At 41.9% G+C, this 20,018-nt stretch overlaps 1 protein-coding gene and 1 long non-coding RNA gene across 2 annotated transcripts in view; one reads left to right on the forward strand and one right to left on the reverse strand.

Annotated features, from left to right (window-relative positions):
• LOC139630320 (uncharacterized) overlaps positions 1-20,018 on the forward strand; it is a 55,194-nt gene that overhangs the window by 24,461 nt on the left and 10,715 nt on the right. The window lies entirely within an intron of this gene.
• Positions 6,340-15,635, reverse strand: fam210b (family with sequence similarity 210 member B). Its single transcript, XM_071494523.1, has 3 exons — positions 14,963-15,635; positions 9,237-9,436; positions 6,340-7,425 (listed from the first exon to the last, which is right to left on the reverse strand). The coding sequence occupies exons 1-3, from the start codon at positions 15,497-15,499 to the stop codon at positions 7,209-7,211; spliced, it is 954 nt and encodes a 317-aa protein (XP_071350624.1). The 5' UTR covers positions 15,500-15,635; the 3' UTR covers positions 6,340-7,208.

Raw genomic sequence — 20,018 nt, forward strand, 5'->3', positions numbered from 1 at the left:
CATAATTCTCTTTGATTGAGTCCTGAATTGTAAAATCAATGTCTACTTGCTGCCTTTCCACGTGTAGTTAATATATCTCCATATGACAAAGCAACTTTGTTCCTTCCCTCATCAACCAGAGGTGGCCCGGGGATCTCCAATACATCAGCATTTGATGGCAAATAGAGCTCAAATTATTCACTTTTATTGTTTTTATCGGCATTGCTGTTATGGTCCTTCTTTTAAAAGGGAAAGTGGCATTTACCAGTATTTTTTTTAATCTCTGTCTCATCTAGCTTTACCTGAAACTGCTCAGTAAAGTAAATTCACTCAGCATGTTATACTTTATCAGTAAAATACTTAATACTTTTAATTTTACTACCAATAGGAATGTTGTAGTTTTTACACCACTATGTTCAAAAATGTTTGATCCTCTGAAAAATACTTGTTTAAAACTAAATAATACTTAAAATTAACTTTACAACAGCAATAAGCTACATGCACATGAAAGCATCAAAAATAAAAATGTTATTAATAATAAAACACTCGTGGGCCATTCTCTGCACAATGAGCACTGTTACTTTTAATATTTTCTCAGCAACACGTTAAGTCCCCCTATTTATTATTTATAAGCAGTATATAAACATTTACTAAATTGTTTATAAGGCACAATGATGTGGTTGTAAGCAGATATGTGTTTATTATTTATAACTCCCTCTGTGTTTTCATAAGAGAAGTGATAATTAAATATGGTACATTAATATAGAAATGTCTTTATATCTGTGAGAAATGATAAATAGAAGGAGTTAAAGTAAAATGTTTTTCTGTTTTCATGATTTTACCACTAATAATTCTGTGCTTTTACTCAAGTAAAAATTTGAATGCAGGTCTTTACTTAAGTAGAGGATATGAGTGCCTCCTCCACCATTGGTAAAGTCAACAGTCCTTTGGCAGTGACACATAGGAATAAAAAAATATTTAACTACTCACTGGCCCATTTCGAACAGCCCCAACAAAATTACAGCTCTGAAATCACCATAAAACATGCTGTATATTTAAAAAAAATAAATAAATAAAAGGTGTTTCAGAAGCAGCAGTGTGGCTGAGTCTTGCTCTGCAGGCCATCACTTCAGCTGACACTCGGGGTGAACGATGGTTACACTCATGGCTGCTGTCAAGCTGTGATGAATAGCTCCGCCTTACTACTCAGGAATAATGCTTAAAACAGAAAATGAATCCAAGTCGTGAATAAATGTATTAAACATTTGTGTTGTGCCTGGTCAGCACTGATTCCAGTTAGCTCAAGGAAGGAGGGAAGGCGAGGAATAGGGGGGTAAAAGGAAGAGTGGAGAGTGGCAGTGTTGTAGTGGCACGAAATCAAGCACTCAGCAGCTCCACAATACCCCATTAGTCTTCATTTTCAACAGGACATGCAACAGGGACCTTATGTCTTGAGGAACAAACTAAAATTTATTGGGCCGGCCAGTTTGGGCTAATTGAAAGAAATTGTCTGTCTGCTGGCTTTCTATTAGGATTGTAAAGGGTGTTGGTTTGGGGTGGGGTGATGATCTGGGGCCTGAGCCTGTTGCCCTCCACTCGTCACCTCGGCCTGGTTTCCCATTAATGGTTTGATCCATGAGCGCCCTCCACTGAGCAGACAGTCTGAGCTGTGGGAATCATTTAAGGAGGAATCGTTTAGGGAGGATTTATGAGATGCATTCATTATGAAGTGTGTGGAGGCAAACAGACTTCGATTGGTAATGGCAGCTCAGTAATAGCTTACAACGCTGTGTCTGCACTTGCTGTTGTTTTGGTTCACTCCTCTCCCACAGTGCAACATACTGATTATGACTGATCATCTCGGCCCTTTGATTTTGAAATATTGTTTTAGATGCCATACCGGGATCTACCATAAATGCCCATTTGTAGCTGGTTTTACAGCAAGTCATTGTGTAATTGTTATATTACTAAACATCACTGGAGAATCCAAGTAATTGGAGGCAATTATAAACTTTTTTTGTGTTGATATCTGAAGGTCACAGATTGTTCAAATAACCTTTGCCCTGAGCTGTGCGAGATATCTATTGTCACTCTGTCAAGCGGGAAAAAATACCCTAAAAGAGGATAGAAATTATATAAACTATAATTTAATTGGACCTTTTTTTAAAATTATTTTTGGCCATCGTTTTCATAATCTCCATTATCATAATGTTTTATGTTATGTTTAATGCTGAGATCTAGAGAGGTGGTGACCCTGTGCTGCAGTTTGTTGCATTTCCATTCGGTCTTGTAGAGCCACAATTTGATTCAAATTTGACGTCACGTAGTTGCCATAGCTGTGTGCGCACACAGTATATGTATATAAAAACAAAAACTTTTGTTGTTTTCTTTTGACATCCAAAGCAGATTGTGAAAATACACTCTAACATCCCCAAAACACACTGTAGGTAAAGAAACATCTGATTTCTCCTCAATAACAATCACTGTTTTTCACACTGTAGAGATGAGTGGAAACAAGGAGAATAGTACAGGATGTTGCTTTCCACCAACAATACAACATACGTCATGCTTATATAATGCATTCTTCTTGTTAACAAGTGAGTTTAGAGGTGGAACGAGTTGGAAACGTTATTTCCTGGCTCAGCTTTCCAGTTGCTAAATCTCAGCGTCATGCCTCGTGCATATACAGTCCTCAAGAAGACTGAGTGAGATAAACCAGAAAGCACAAAACATCACAAAAGCTGTTTGTTTGAGAATCATTTATACTGCAAGTAAACAAATTAGATACATGATAACTAGCACCTAGACTTAGACAATTATGTGATGTTACTGTAGGACAGTAGGAATGTACACCACCAGGTCACAAGAGATCTGGTTGTATTTCATTTTGCATTCAGGCTGGCATCTAATACTGGATACTTTTCTGTTTAGTGTGAGTAAATCTTCACTAGAAAATCTTTTGTGGAAACAAATCCCATTAGCCCTTCAGCCAAATCAATATAATTCATCCCCAGTATATCTGTGCTTTTTAAAACATTATTGCAAATCCGCTGAAGACGGTTTGCCGGTTTGTTTGAAGATGGGAGCTGCGGCATTAACAGGGCCTCAGAATCCTTACAAGTTGGTGCAAACTGCATCAAGTATTTTGAAATGTTGCATTAACAAAGCGCAAACTCAATGGACCCTGCTGTCTTCTTAGACATGTGACAGACATTCAGCTAAGTTACAGTAACAGTCAGTCAGAAACACTCCACAACTGCAAAAAAAACACTTTGACAACTTGTGCCTGCTGCCTCCTCTTCCTCCTCCTCTCTGTTACAGGCTAGGTACACTCTCCATCTCTCCGTCTCCCTCTCTGCTCAGTTATAATTGCTCGCATTTAACAGCTGAGCTTTTGAATCCTGAGGAGGAATGAAAACCAAGAGGAGGCTGTGCACATACACACACCCACACACCCACACACCCACACAAAATAAATAAATAAATAAATAAATGCACACATCTCTGGTGGAAATTGACTGGCACCGGTGTTTAAAATAATAAGATGCAGCTGTTGATAGTAGCAACTGTCTCCAGGTTTACTTCCCCGTGGCCCCTGTGGCAGGAGAGGAGCCGTGATGAAGGCAGACAGCTGACAGGTGCTCCAGGATGATGCCGCCATCAGGTGCATCTGCTAAACTTAACTCAGAGACAGGGAGATGGGAGATGGGTGGTGGGGAGAGGGAGGGAAAGAGAGCTATAGAAAAAGATGCTCCAGCGAGGAGTGAGTGGAGGGGGAGAGAAAGAGCAGATTGGCCAAAAAATACGGAAAGAAAAATGGGGTTAAAGCAAAAAAAAAAACAAAACAAAAAAAAGCAGGTAAGAGAGAGGGAGAGAGAGTAAGTGTGTTTGTGCATATGATTGCGAACACCCTCAAAACTTCATGTCAGCCGTTTCTGTAAAGAAGTTCACAGGATGTCTTTGAAGCTGCGAGGTTGACGGAATAGGAGCCTCTCCATCTAGTCACTGACACTCTGGTGGGCTAACAAGTCTACTGAGCAGGTCAGGAGATGGGGAGACAGCGGGAGAAAGGTAATAAGGCGAGATAATGAGCAGGAGTGGAAAATAATGGAGAGGAAATAGTAAGAAATAATAAGAATGAAGAAATTAAATAAAGGGTGTGTGTGGATGGGAAAGGCAGCTAGTCAGGAAGTGAGTTTGAGTGTGTGTATAAGGTGTGTGTGTGTGAGAGAGAGAGGGGGGTATGTGCTGTTGCCATATGTTTATATATATCACTGCTTGCATCAGCACTTTGCAACTACTATGAACACACATGCCTTCCAACTCTTGTGTCAGTAATGCAGCCTGTGTCTGGATATACACCCATAATGGATTCACTGTGTGTGCCGCTCCGACAGTGTATATGACTTTAATAAAAGGTGCAGCGGGCACAAGTCAGGAGCTGAGGCAGGGATTTGAACCCCCTTGAACCCACCACATTGGAGGTTGAGGCGGGATGGGGGGAGGGGAGGGGGCTCTTCATCAAACTCAAGGCCAGGCAGATGAAGTGTTCACACGTATCACAGCTCAGTTCGGGGCCGAGCAAAAGGTGACGGAGAATGTAACCAAGGAGCTGCTGCTCTGCCCTCTTCTTTGTCTTGTGTGTGTCTACTGTCCCCCCACCCAAATACACACCCACACACACACACACACACTTTCTATTACGCATATGCACAGCAGTGTGGAAGGAGAGGAGCCTGACAGACCCCAGGTAGCCCGGCAGAGTGGCTGGGAGCGCTGTCACCAATTTGTTCCTAGCCATGGGGGACATGCAGGGGATGGAGAGGCGATGGCAGCTCCGTGTCCTCATCATGGCTAATGAGGCCCAGGCTTCTCCCTCTTCCTCTGTGTATATGTGCGATAGAGAGAGAGAGAGCGAGAGAGAGGAGGGCTGTATCACAGTGCTGCCAAAGCTCCTATTCCTGAAAAACCGGGGTTGATATCTGGCACAGACCACCATGCACTCTTAGTTTTGTCTTAGTTCGACCCTTTCCTGGCTGAATTATTTACCGGGCTGAGACACACACACACACACACACACACACAGACAGAGAGAGAGAGAGAGAGAGAGAGATCTGGTCTTGTTCAAGGCAGCTACCATTCAGTACACTGCAGATTTTCAGGGACGCAGCAGCAGCTGAAGCTTCCTCGCTGTGCTGGCTGACCCGTCAACCAGATGGCACCAGACATGCTGTGATAAAACAGAGCTAGGAATAATGAATTCTGGTCAGTGTGAGATGACCTCACCGCTTATGAAACATATAATACACCATCATGACAGCCCTGTATCGAAGGTCTTAATCAAATAAGTTTTTTTGTTTAAGTGTTATGCACTTATCCAGAGAGAAATTTGCAGTTTTTTTCATTGCTCCGTAGACAGGGATCTGTCAACCAGTTCACTGTGTCACATCTGTGCGACGCATGAGGAGTGAAGCTCCTTCTTGTGATACAAAGCTGGAAGTTATCTTGAAGGCATTAAGTGCACAAAGATGTTGAATCTTATAAGAGATAAGCAGTGTAGGATGTGCTTGTACCAGAGGATAGGAGGACAAATGGCACTGTGTAGTTCAGGAGCTCCTCAGTGTGGTAAAAAAGAGGAAGTGCAACGGAACATGTGGCCTTGTTTCCTCTCTTCACACATTCCTCCATGTATTAGGTTGAAAAGTAACACAGTAATATAATAATTGCAGTTAAAAAAAGAACCCTAAGAAGAACTTCCTCTGCTATAAAAATAGACAATTGTAGATCAACAATGAATTTAAAAACTTCTAACACGAGGACTGACTGCAATAACTGATGTCAGATTTATTTTCACACCTCGTTTCTGCTGCTCATGTGATTTAAAAAAATCCATAGCTTATCTTTTTTTTTGTAGTTGTAGCTGACAATTAGCGACATATCCATTCCATCACACACCGAGCCTTCAGTATTTATTTAGTCGTGTTTCTGGGCAATATTCACTCTATTCATTCTATCCACTCTCCTCCAGCTCCTGAGGGAAATGTTTGGCTCTGTAGCAGTTCAGTGCTCCACAGTGTTCACCAACTAGTTGCTAACTTTGCCTATCTGCCGCTTGGTGTTTTCAGAGGTAATCGTTGAAAACAATTGAATGTCGGCTGTGCGGATCAAAACAGTAGAGCTGCGGACAGTAAAACCAAAACACTGAAGTGAAAGTGTTGAACTGAGGGGAACCGCGGAGACAGGTGTTAATTCTCTGTGGCCAGCAACCACTTTCACATTACACACGGTCATCTGATCCATTCGGAGCAACTATGCCTTATTGTGTGATGGTGGCATTCATAACAAAAAACACACCAAATATTAAACATAACTTCCCTTTTTAATAGTTAAATAATGTCCAATCAGAAAAGAACCTTGCACCAGCATTCGTCATCCAAAGCTTGCAATCAACTACAATCAGCTTTACTCAGATTTCTGTGCTTGCAATTAATGCTTGGGCAGTGGCTTTTGCAAAATTAGAGAACAAGAGGAAGAAAATGGGAGGAGAGGAACAAGAGCAAAGGCACAGAGGGAGAAAAAAAACAGGAGGGAAGAAAAACAACAGCAGAAAATAAAAGAATATAGGGGAGAGGAGAGAAAGAGTCTGAGCTAAGTAAGGCGAGAGAAAAATAGAGAGGTAGGAGACACAGAGAGAGAACCTGAATTATTCTGCTGATTCACATTAACACCAGAACTTGGCCTAGTCAGCTATCAGGGAACAGTGGAGGAGAGATCAGCTTTTTCCACTTGTCCCTGTGGGGAACTTTCACAGCACTGAGAGAAAAACCTGCCGACTCAAAGAGCTGAAACTTAAAATCCCTGATCATACTTCTGATTGTTTAGAAATATCAGAGCTTTTCCACTCTTTTGTTTCTGTTTTTTGAAATGCACACACATTAAGACCCAATTCCAAATACACTGGTTTTTGGAGAGTCGTTACACTTTTTTTCTTTTTTTTTTCTTTTTTAATCGTACAGAAACACAATTTAACACTCTTGATTCTGTCACAGCTGGAACTAATGTAGGAAACTTTTCACCTGCATTCACAAATGCAGTATGAAAAGAAGAGGCGTTTGTAGCTGAAAGCAAATCATATATACAGAATTCAAAATAATATATACAGGTGTTTTAATTATGAACATTAACTTGATTTTTGTTGCTCAATGAGGCATCAGAGGAGCAGAGGGTCATCAGGGTGCCGGTGTGGGTGGTTTAAAGAGACCAGTCTTTCTGAAGTAGCGCACAATGAGAGGCACAGACACCAGAGTGATGCTGATGCGGACCGGAGCGAAGAGCTTGTGGATGGCGTAGGCCAGGACGAATGTGCTGGTCCCTGCCGCCATCTTGGAGCGAACGACTGCCTCGCTGAAGCCCACTTTGCACAGCACGGCCGCCATGTCGATCCCACTGGGCAGGATGACACAGAAAACTGGTTAGAAGTGCATATAATTCACATGTTAGGCAATCACTCACCCATTCTCTTCTTCCATTTTTATTAAAAGATGGCAACAGCCCACTATACACAGTCTGTGACAACCAGATGTCTGGCATCAGTGACTATATTCAACTCTTCTCCGTAACTCTTCAGCATGTGTCATAAGAAATAATCCAGACCTCCTATGATAGATCATGCTATCATTATCGATAATAGAGTCACTTTCTATACACCACTGTCTGAATTACAACACACCACAAACTAAAACTTGCAGATGCTTCGATGCCCAAACTGCATCCTTAAGGATTTCAGATGATTAAATATAAAGGAGTTTCTCTTTGGTTCTGCATTAGCAGTTAGAAGTGCCTCTCACCTGTATCTCCACCAGAGGGAGCTGTTTACAATAAATAATGTTTCATAATAGTTTATTTTGCAGCCTATTGACCCACTTAAACTGATGGCATTAACATAAGACGCACTGCACGCATGAAATTAAACAAATCAGAGCGAGTTTAACAAGCAACATGTAACGCTGCCTTTGAGAGACAGTTTTGTACAGTTGCGGCCCTTTCAATCTGAACAATTCAGGGAAAGAAACATGCAAAAGTATGTGGAAACATGAGGCTTCAAGCTGCTTCAGTCGATACAGCCTCTCTCTCTCTCTGTCTCTCTCTCTTACATTAACAGTTCTGTTGCACTCAACAGACTTCAGTCAGCTAAATATAAAGATCCATCTGCACCCTGGCAACTGTTTACCCAGCGCACAGCACTGTATTAGCAGGCCACATGCCTGGGCTCTGTGGCCACACAGTGATAATGCGCTGTGATTGCTGGCTTCAGAGTCAGTGCTCAGATCATGGGTCATTATCAGCTATAGGAGGAAATCTCCAAGCTGTCAGGTAATCTCTGCCAAGTCTCTTTGGTATTCAAGGCCCTGGCATGTGGCCAGACAGACGGACAAGGCCCTGAAATTTGTCTGGACTGATCATCTTGCCAAAACTATGGGTGTGCTGTGCTGCTTTGGCTTTTCTCTATTCATCACCACCAACAGCAGGTTACAAAATGCAGGAAATACAGTGTCAGAGATTTTCAATTCTGCAAAGCTTGATGTGAGGTTACAAATCTAAAATGACCTCATGTTTTATTCAAGCGCTCAACATGATTTTAGTGTCTGCGTGTAATTCAGCCGAGTAAGAGTATTTCAACAACAGCAGAGTCGGAACAATATGGCTGACTGAGTGGAAATTTTCAAGAGCATATAACAGGTCCCATTTGCTGCCACTTTACAGCAGAGATTTAGCATTCCTCTGTGTAAAAGCTGCCCCACGGGTCAGTCATTTCCTGTGCACATCTTTAGGTTTAAAGGGAATGTTCCACTCAGATGCTGCTGGATAATATCAGTAAGTGATGTTTGATGCATGCCAGTGTTATTTTTTTGGTATTGGCTGTGTTGTAGTCTGTCTTTCTGTATCCTCTTTCTCTCACCCAGCCACATCGACTTTTATTTCAGTTGGTGATTTCTTACATTTTTAAGACATTTCAAGGAGGTGAAAAGATATTTGGATATGAGTCACCTTAAATGAAGTACTAGTCTTAGATTGAAAGATTTCACAGTTTGATGGAGAGCAGTTCGATCAATCCCTAATCTCAATTTGAATTAAAAAAATGGAAACTGGACAAAAAGATAGTATCAATCCAGCTGTATTACCCAACTGGACCTAATCTGTGTAGCCCCCCCAGTTTCCCACCTGTAGAACAAAAAAATAATCAGCTGTATTGTTACCTGGATATAAGGAGGTAGAACATTCCCAGAGACATGAGGGAGATGCAGATGTGAAAGGAAACTCCCACTGCTCCATACTCCTTAAAGACTTTCTTTAACTGCTGGGTCTTGTTGGGTTTCCCTCCCTCTGGTTCAGGCTCCCCTGGGGCCTTTTCCGTAGATGAGGAGGCAGTAGAAGCCTCCTTTAAATTCTGCTCATCCTGAACAAAGAGATTAAAAAAAGCAGGGAGTGAGCAGAGCAAAATTAAAAAGCAGGATGTTGCTACAGAAGCAGAAGAAGAGAGCGTGACGATAGGAAGACCGTACATTCAGAAAAGATTACAGATATAACAGGCAGAGAGGAAGTTAATTCCAACTGTGCAAGTAGTTTCCACACAACAGTCCAAAACCTAAAGATATTCAATGTACGACCTTTTTTTTTTTCTATCAATCACCTAATCAATTAACTGACTACTCTTTCAGGTCTACTTATTACACAGTTTCCTTAAATCACATAAGAGTTGTTTTTTTTTTTGTTTTTTTTTTTAAACAAACAAGGCCAGACTTTCTTTTTATCTGATGCTCTGATGTACAAACAAATGATTATGTTGGAGACTCTATTTTTAAACTGGGCTACATCTAACATCCTTTTTTGATGTTAGGTCAATTATAGAAATGCACGTGTCATCATAATGCAGAGGGGGAAAAAAAACTGTTGTGATTGTGTGTCATCGGTGTCAGAGTTGAGGCCACTCATGTAGGTCAAACAAAGCCTGAACATTTCTGGGCTTCCCCTATTCATCACTCACGCTGTCCAGTCAGCTGATTAAACACAGGCTGCTGCTGCTGTGTGGTTTAGGTAATTCACATTACCACTCACCCTTTCACTCGCACACACATTCATGAAAAAAAGCCAGTCACTCTCTCTTAAACACACAAAGAGCCTCTCATAAGTGCACAAACACACATTGCTCTGTGTTTGCGACCTCCAGACAGCCCACTCTCCGAGATGAACAAGCACCAAACACAATCTGGCCGTCTGACATGTAGCGGGGAGCAGGCAGGTCGCACAGTGTGTGCTGCTAATAAAACAGATTAGTGAACTACAACACACAGCAGCAAGACCAGCACTGCAGACAACAGAGCTGCAACAGAGCACTGATGGTGCAGACACATGACGCACAGCAGCAGAGACAGCAGGAACTGGAAAGAGAGAAAGGCTACAGTATGTTTACAGAGAGTAAATAAACCTAATCCTCCATCTGACTAAAGCCTTAAGGCCTGGAATATGCAACGGTAGTCATGCTTAATGCAGTACAACCTGTGCATCTGGTATTTAAGTTTACAAAGTATTTTTTAAAAAAAGTTCAATATCACTTTGAGGCAACAGGGTGGACGAACACTGACCATTTCATACTTCCTGAAATGTAGAAGTACACTGATTCAAAATTCAATGGACCTTATCATGTGTTACAATGTTGATTTCTCTTATTTAGCCAGCGCCATGACACTTTGTGCATCAAATACACATCTACATACTCCTCTTCTCACCATCCCAGTTAATGGTCTAGGTGTGAGTGAAACCTCTGGTGCACCACAAGACCAGCTCAACTTTTACTAGTGTGTTTCTTAGATGCTATGACTCCCTTAAGAATGAAGATTTAGCCACACCACAGCGACATGTGATGTTGGTGTAAATAGCGTCATCACGAAGATACTGATTACAAATCTAAAAACTAAGTTAAAACAGAATCTCAGACAGATGCAGCTTTTTTTGAACATGTCAACCCTCAGAGAGATGCAACCCCGTGTGATTCACGGTTGAACTAGTGTTGTTACTTGAATCAGGAAATATCTGAAGGACTGACATGTTTATATACACAAAACATATAACATCTTAGTAAATAAGACCAAGAATCTGACAGAGCATTCAGAGCTGAACATTCAGTACTTCACAGTTCATGATTCCTGGTGCTGTGGACACATTGGTTGATGCTCAGGACAAAAATCTGGTTTCAAACTCAGAACCTGAAGCAAGCAGGTTCAACATTTGACAAACTCCATGACTGTTGCCAATGTGCACATGTGATACCGTGCTCACAGGCAGGTCGGCCACTCATTCGCCTGATCGCCCCGATGTGCTAATGTAAATACAACAAAATATCATTTATGGACACCGCCCCAGGTTAGGTCAGGGTTTCAAGTGTGATTATACATATTGGGTGAGAAGGAATTAAAGTTTCAGTTGTATTGCCAATTTTCAGTTTTTTCTCTTTGATTAGGCGCCGAGTATCGACTTGCAGGAGGGCATCAAGTCCAGTGTTCTCAATTGTAGCCGTGTTATTCCAATATCTCCTCTGCCAGGGGAAACAATCCTGTCCTGAGAAAACAGGAAATAGCTCAGGCCTGTATGGAATTCATCTATTTTTAGACATACTATTGACATAGTGCCTGCAAAGCTGAGACAACTTATTAAGTAACAAGAATACTGCCAACAGTGACCTCTCTAGCAGGAAATGTCTTATCATAATAGACTATGAGGACAAGTTCAACTTGAACAGCAATAAGGAGAAAATGTAGGCACATAATAATATGCCAGGAAATGGAAAATTAAAGAATACAGAGAAGAGAACAATGGTGATAATGAACATAAAACAATAACTTTATGTCCAATAAAAACTGAAAATAGTCCGGATTACATTATAAACATGCCATTTATCTGTCATTTGATTGCCACTGATTTAAAGTCTGTTAACTTGAAATGTAACTTCTATAAGCATCGAGCCTCAAACTGCTTCCTTCACATGTGACTCTGGTCATTTTTTTATATCTAGTTAAAACACATAATATATAGTATAACAGTGTTTGAGATGTTTTCAAATGTGGCATATTCAGTTGAAAAGATCAGAATCGGGGTGTTTCTGAAAACTGGGACTCTGAAAAGCAGACGTAGCCTGCTGTTCACTCACTAACTTGAGCAACAGTTGGCCCAGCATACAGTAACTTTCGTTCATGTCCTTCTCTGCCTTTTTAGCTGCAGTGACTTGCTGTTTGCTTTAGACTGTCGTCCCTTGTGGGCCTGAGCCACACAATTAATCAAGAGAGTAGAGACAATGGGGGAAAAGAAGTGAAGAGGAGGAAAACAAGACGATATTTTGTCTTCGTTGCAATGTGTCTTGCTAAATTTTGGTCTGAGCCCCCAGGAAGAAGCCATGGTCGGTGACGTATTCACAGGCCTGCCAACAATGGACAATAGAAAGGCCAGAGGGGGCGAGGGAGCAGGCCTTTGCCTTTCAGAGGCGAGTCAGGCCGAGCTAAAAGTAAAGGCAGGCAGCAGCATGGGAGGGTCATGTGAGCAAGCAGCAAAAGGGAGTTGTGCCAGGGAGGGTGCATAGGAGGGGAACAGTGGTACTGCTGTGTCTGATAACAGCTTTTCAGAGGCGCGGAAAACACATGCAGACATGCGGAGTCACAGTGGCATGCAAACAAAGGCAAAGATACACTCACGTGCACACAGACTGAGCAGAAGGGAAATTGTAAAGTGTTGAATCCCCCGTCTCAGAGGCTCAAGCAGAAGCTAAACAGTGGCTGCTAAGGTCTCAAAAAGAAGAGAAAGTCAAACTGAGTAAAAACAGTATCCTGCTGCAGCAGGTTGCAACTTGCAACAGAGCTGTCTGATTAACTGTCTAATTAAGGGTCTAAGACTCTTTGCAAGAGAGATAATGGACCTGAATTGAGTTTGCCCACTTTGTAATGCTTTAGCTCCTTGCAAACAGCGAGGATTTAAATTGATATTTAAATGACAAGTAAGTATGGATCAGAGGATTACAGGCAGACTTATGGGCTCCTCCTCAAACCTTTGTGTTTATCCTTTTCATACCTGAGGCATCACAGAATTAGAGCCCCGGTACTAGATTTTTTTTTTTTTAATCCCGACAGACAATGCTCAAAGAGGGACAGTACTCAGTGGTATACAGTTTACTCTTTGGTGTACCCTGACTTTTCACAAGCTGCAGGTTCTCTTTTCTGCCCTCTCCATATCAGGCTCTCCAGGCGATTCATAATGACCCTAAATGAACTGCATTACCCAGGAGCCACCTTGTGACGCTCACCTGTTCCCGTTCTGGCCTGCCTGTTTTTCTCTGTTGACGGCTAGGTTAATTAATGTTATAGAGGGACTATACAAAATTATTTCAAAATATTATCTCAATGTATTTAGCATTTCTGTGCTGCAATTTTATTGGGCAACATGTACATCAATACCAATATACCCATAATAAGCTGATATTGGTCAATATATCTGTCTAGGCTTGATTTAAAAGTTCACTTTGCAAGCAGAACAACCTCTTTTTTGTCTTTGGGTTTGGGTGTTTGACCAAAGTTTGTTCATTTAGTGAACGTGACGTAGCTCTGTGGATAGCAGTGATGGTTGATCAGTCAGTCCAACACTTTGGTGGAGACTGAAATGTCTCGACAGCTATTGGCTGACTTGGCATAAAATTTGGTGCAGATACGTAGGTTGTCCAGATGATAACCTTGGTGACCGTCTGACTTTTAGCACCACTGGGTCAAAATTCAATGTTAAGGTGGTGAACACGGTGAACATTACCCGCCAAACATCAGCATGTTAGTACTGTCACTGTGACCATGTTAGCATGCTAATGTTAGCATTAAGCTCAAAGCACAGCTGTGCCTAATTACAGCCTCGGGAGCTGCTGGCATTACTGTAGACTCTTAGTCCTGTGTAATTGTCTAAGATAATAATTATGTAATTCTGAGTGATCCTCATACCTCGGAGGATAATGCAGAATACTACAGTCCAGTGTTTAGTGTTTGATGTCCCCTCTATGAACTGTTCCCTGGAGTTCAAGTTCATCTGCATCTGTATCTGCTGCTCTTTCACTTCACTGGTCCTGACTCACCACCAGAGGAGCACATACCGAAGTGTTTGCCGAATTTACACAGATGTCCTGGATTTGGACGCAATGACTCACTCTTACAACGACTTGTCTGTGGAGGAGCCACAGTGAGTTTGCTGTCAGGTGTGTGTGTGTGTGTGTGTGTGTGTGTGTACTTGTACTTGCTACATAGTAAGGACCAAAAAAAGTATTTTACTAACAGAGTGAGGACATTTTGGGAAAGTGAGGACATTTTGGCCGGTCCTCACTTTTTGAGACACCTTCAAATCACATTTTGAGGGTTAAGACTTGGTTTTAGAGTTATGATTAGAATTAGGTTTAGGTTAAGGTCAGGGTCAGGGTTAAGCACTCAGTTGTGATGGTTAAGGTTAGGGTAAGGGGTTAGGGAATGCATTATGTCAATGAGTGTCCTCACAAAGATAGAAGTACAAGTATTTATGTGTGTGTGTATGTGTGTGTGTGTGTGTGTGTGAGTCACCATGTACTTTCTCAGCTCTGTAAATGGCACTTGTGCTGGCTCACACTCAGGTTGTAAGGGGCAGATCAATAATGCATGGTAGACTACTGTGCAATCCTGCACACAGCCAGCCCACATAGCTGAGCGCGTCATATGCGCTGTTGTATAACCAGCTCGCCTGCTCATATGATGGCTGTTACGGATGAGAGCCGGCCAGGCAGCTTTTTGCATATTTTATGGTTTTGTTTTCAACCTTGGGGCCACATGGTTCCCGGCGGCGTGTTCACCGCCGGTCGATCGGGGTCACCGGGGACACACGGACCTGTGTCACTGGGGTCAGACAAACACTTGAGCTGAATAGTTTCATTTACCCCTTTGTTGCCGCCGGTGGTCTGCTCCTCGGCGGCGGCGTCGCTCCTCTTCGCGGCTGCTGCAGCCGTGGATGAAGCTCTGGTGTGCATGGTCCAGGTGGAGCAGCGTCGGCTAGAAACTCCCCAGTTACCTGTAAACAAAACATCGCCCCCTTGCTCCCCCGGGCTGCTGTAGCGCCTTTTTGCCCGTACGACCGGCGGCCCGCTGATATCTGAATTGCCACACTCGTTCACGCTTTGGGGCAGATTCGCCGCTGCTGTAGCCACCCGGCCCCAGTGTCCCCGGTCCGTGATTACAAAAGCAGACGACGGCTCCCAGCTCCGGACAGGATGCGGGTCCGTTTGATGTTTCCCCAGGTGCGCAAGTGTTGCGTCGGCACAGAGAGACCGGCACCGCGGAGACGTGTGGCCTCTGCGTAATGTCAGAGGGACGTACCTCGGTCTGTTTGCTTTGACTTGCACTAGAAACGAGCCCGGCGACTTGAAGGCTTGATCCAGAGCCGCTGCAGGCAGCCTCCCTGTGCGGCACAGAAACATTCTCGGCGACGTCCTTCAGACGAGTTTCCTGTGTCCGATAAGAATCAAATAAGGCGAAAAAGCTGGTACGGCTTTAGCTCATAAGACAGTAAGTGGCTGTAAACATGCTGCCCTGTGCCCTCCTGTCTCCCTCCGGTCCTCTGTTGACCGATTATCCCCAGCAGCCAATGAGCGCAGAGAGTGAGCCTTGAAGTGGAGGGAGGGGGTATTTAAAGGTGTAACCGTGTTATGAGTAATATGAAACGTCTCTCTAGGGTAAGGTACGTAACTGAGCCCAGTGCATGTGTTGTAACAGCAAGGCAGCAACTGTTTTGATGAATAAAATAAAAAATTCTGTCGACCCACTCAGTTAAAATGTGTAAAATGCTATGTTGTTTTTTTTTCCCTGCGTGGTTTCTTCTAACCCACTTCAACACAGGTAGCAGAAGAGAGAGAGCAGGCTGAATCTGGACTATTACTCCAGATTTAGCAACAGAAATGAGCCCACCGGTGTATGAACTCATTGTGGACCTGTTTGGATGAGTGGAAAGTTAAAGTAGTTTATTCATTAACTTATAATTTAAATCAGGGTATAATATAGAACATTTTCTTTGGTCACAAGGCGAAGATGTGAGGCAAAAAACAAAGACTTCAACAAAATGATTACAAGTCAAATTCAAGATACAGTCAATGAACATATACTTTGTTGTATGCAGAGCTTAAGGTAATATAAAAGACATTAAAATTAAATTAATGAAATTAATGAAAGATATACAAAACAATTACATGCATTAACTTAGAATTAACACTACATAGTAGAGATATGTGGTATTCTAACTTCCATTGAGTCATATATCATTTTATATCACAACATCACTATATATTGTGACATGACATCTTTGGAAATCAGAGCTAACTATACAAAGAAACATCAAAGAAATGTCTGTTTTTGGCTAATCCAGCAATTTAAATACCTGAAAATTTAAATGATTTTTATTCTACATATTCATATACATACTGAATTTTTATTCCTTTTATAACTTATTATTGATTGTTTCTGTTCCCTGTCAGCAGTGTGACAGTATGTACGGCTGTGTCCTGTGTGTTAACGCCTGTGTTAACACATTGTTGGTGGTTATCTGTGAAATGAGATGTTATGTACTGGAGAGATAAGCTCAACCAAAAGTAACAGTAACTGTGAACATACTGGACTGTAGCAGACCACACCTTAAATGAAAATGTATAAGCTACATCTAGTGCATCAAGCTTTAGAGAAGGCTTCTATACTATTTTCCACTTCTCTTGTCTACCTTTATGTCTCATGTAAATTTGCATGTCTATGCAAAACCACATAGAAGCATCCAGCCTAAAAAGGAAGTCGTGGGAAGGCACAAGATCAGAAATGTAATCCTACATGTGCTTTGATGTGAAAAAGTTAGTGTAGTTCCTTAAATATTTCCTTGTCATATGTCACAGTAGGCTGAATCAAACTCGCGGTCAAGATTGCATCATGTGATAAACATCATCTGTTTTCAGATGTGTAGGAGAGTCATGCTTTCTGTGGCAGTTGCCACTCTTTAGAAAAGGGAAAAAAAGCATATATGTACGTTGAGCAAACTGACAGACAGAGAGAGCAGTGAGTAGGAGGTGAGATAAAGAAAGAGGGTGGGATGTTTTGGCAGGAAGCCACAAAAAAAAACAAAAAACTGCCGACTGTCAGCGCAGCAAACAGGGCTCCTGACCTTTTCTGAGCCACACTGCAAAATCAACACTTAGGTTGGTTTAAAATGTCCATAAATGTTATACCTCCTCTTAAACATGAATCGTTTAGTGACATATCCTTTTATTCGATGAGAGTGAAACATTCATTTGCCTGTGAGGAGACGGCACTGAAGGTAAAGGTTAAAAGGTGACATTTTCATACCTTGGTACAAGACAAATGTAAATGTGCACCTCTGCTGCCTCCCACAGAGAGAAATAAGGGAAAAAGTTCATAGTAGTTCTTTATAAGCTGTAGACGGTACAGTCCCATTTAGAGAAGGAAATGGAAATGGTGAAATTCCCCAGAGATATTTTACATTTTTGGTCAGATTTTGTAACATTATACCATAATGAAAGTCTAGTGGATATAAAGATTCAGACACAGTTTAAAGAAGACGTCGATTTAGTGATTTTCAAGTCAGAGGACAAAAATTGGGCTAAATGTGGCTAAAAAGAAAAGTGAAAAAAAAACCCACATCTTTTATACAAAATTATTTTATTTTTTTACAGCTTATCTGCAATTTTTGTTTTGTTTTCCTTGTGAAATACAAAATACATTCACCTCTTCAAACTTAAAAAAAACATCCTTCAAATCGAACCACCTAAGAAGAAAAAACTATTTTGAGCTGCTCATAACTCAAGCCTGCATTGAGGCCGTAACTGATTGTGTGGGGGTCACAAGATGAAATTTGTTTATGGGGTCACATAACAAGAGGCGTGGGATCCTCAATATGTCACTGGGGCTTTCGCATTTCACTTTTAAACCAAATTTAGCTGCATGATAATTTGGTGGTTTCTCGCTCAGAGACTGAGCGGTTGATTCAGCTTTCGAGATGACGCCTCTGTTTCAAAGACAGAGTAACACGTGCAACTTCTATGGTGTTTCATATACAAAATCAAGATACAACACAGGGCCTTGAACTCACCACCGCAGTTAGTGTTAGTGGGTATAAAGTGGACAGAATAGTCTTTATGAAGCATATGTTCAGTTGTGACTGTCAATGAGGCATCGCTTAGTATTTTTGAGGCTGTAGTTTGTTGAATTGGATTGTGCACATGTTATTTTGACCAGCCTCTGGCAGACTGTCAGGACAGCAAGGTCCTTTCTCCAGAAAGTGACAAATCAGCTTTTTCCACTTTTATCTTCTAAATTGATGCAACTTCCACCTTAATGTTTTCTGAGTAGTGTGACTTAGTCAGTGCGTTGTTAGTGTAGAGATTTCATAATCACTTAGTCACAGATGCATCAGCCTCCTTTCCACAATACTATGAAGTGCAGCTACAGCGAACACACAGCGTCACTGCTAATCACTCATCGTCCCTTCCTTTAATTGAAAATGATTTTAGAATCTGTGTTTCACCATCTTTCCAATGAATGATTTCCTGTCAGTGTTTTAACTGCAGATCATGTGCATGTGATTGAGTATTGCACCATGGAGCTAAGGAACTGAGGCAGGGGGAGGAGGACGTGGTGTACTGAGAACCCCACACTGACAGCTGTTTGTTTACGTAGGACAATTCATAGGTGGACGTTTTCCGTTGAAGGAAGGAAGTGTTGCAGCTCTATTAATGAACTGTGGAAACCAGTCAGTCAGGTTTACTGAAACAAGCCATATCTGTTTGTGGACTGTGACATTTCCTCCTGTGTAACTTTAAAAAAAAAACAAAAAAAAACAAAGAAATGAACTTTCTCTTACAAATGAATAAAATACACCTTTCCATCACACCCGGGTGTACCATCAGTAGCTTATGGCGGCTAATGTTAGCAAACTCGATAAATTTTACTTTGTAACTGGCATTTTACTGAGTCAGGTCACTGACTCTCACGACTCTCTTTCCTTGTGCTACTATTATGCTACATTTCAGTATTTATCATGAACCTGTAATGTCCGCTTGTGTTTGCCGCTCAGAAACACTTACAGCATCTCACTTTTAATTTTAGGTTGTTAAGAGGCTTGTTGAGACTTTGTTACCTGCCTTGGTCTCAGATGTGTAGGGGACGTCATTAGTTTAGCAGGTATTTGATCATAAACCAGGTACTGGTTAAATTAACATTTTGACGTGATGGTGGCGCTATTATGATCCATTATGAGAGGGACATGAATAATTTCATGGCAATCCATCCAATAGAGCCATGCCTCTGGTGTAGCTAAAAATAATTCTTATTGCAACAATGAGTGCGACCACATCACCGAGCCTTAGATCAAAGTGCCAGTGGTCGTTGGCCTGAAATGCTGCCTCATGCCTGAGTGTGAGTAACTGACTTCGATCTCTGAGTGTAAATCCCCCGTTCAATACGCTTTTATCAGTGGTCAGACAGTCAGACTTCGGCTCATCATACTTAGACTTCTTAAATTCAGGTCATAAGGACACTGAAGCTGTGTTAAGTCCAACGGATCCTGGGAACGGGGCAGACATTCTGTCTATCCATTTGTTCTTTTTGTGTGTCTCTTCTATCCGTCTTCTGACAAACTGGCAGGATGGTCAATAGCTGTGGCCTCCTCCCAGCACAGGCCCTCTTTCAGGCCTAACACCCACCCTTCATTTGCATGCCTTCAGTCTTTCATCGCAGCAAACGACCCTTCTTCCATCGAGTGGTCAGTGCCTAAGCAGCTCTTGGCATCGATTCATTTTCCTACTTTACCTTCTCAGCTCCCAACTGTTCCTTAGTGCCTTTCTTCAGCATCCCTCCATTTATGTATTCAGCAGAATGGTCAGTATGTGTCTGCACGCTCTTTCTGGCACTGATCCACTTCGCCCTTCAGTGAAGAGGACTGAA

This window comes from Trachinotus anak, unplaced genomic scaffold (genome assembly GCF_046630095.1).
Source record: "Trachinotus anak isolate AG129_WGS33_773 ecotype Australia unplaced genomic scaffold, CSIRO_AGI_Tana_v1 ptg000013l, whole genome shotgun sequence".
Taxonomy (NCBI): Eukaryota; Metazoa; Chordata; class Actinopteri; order Carangiformes; family Carangidae; genus Trachinotus; species Trachinotus anak.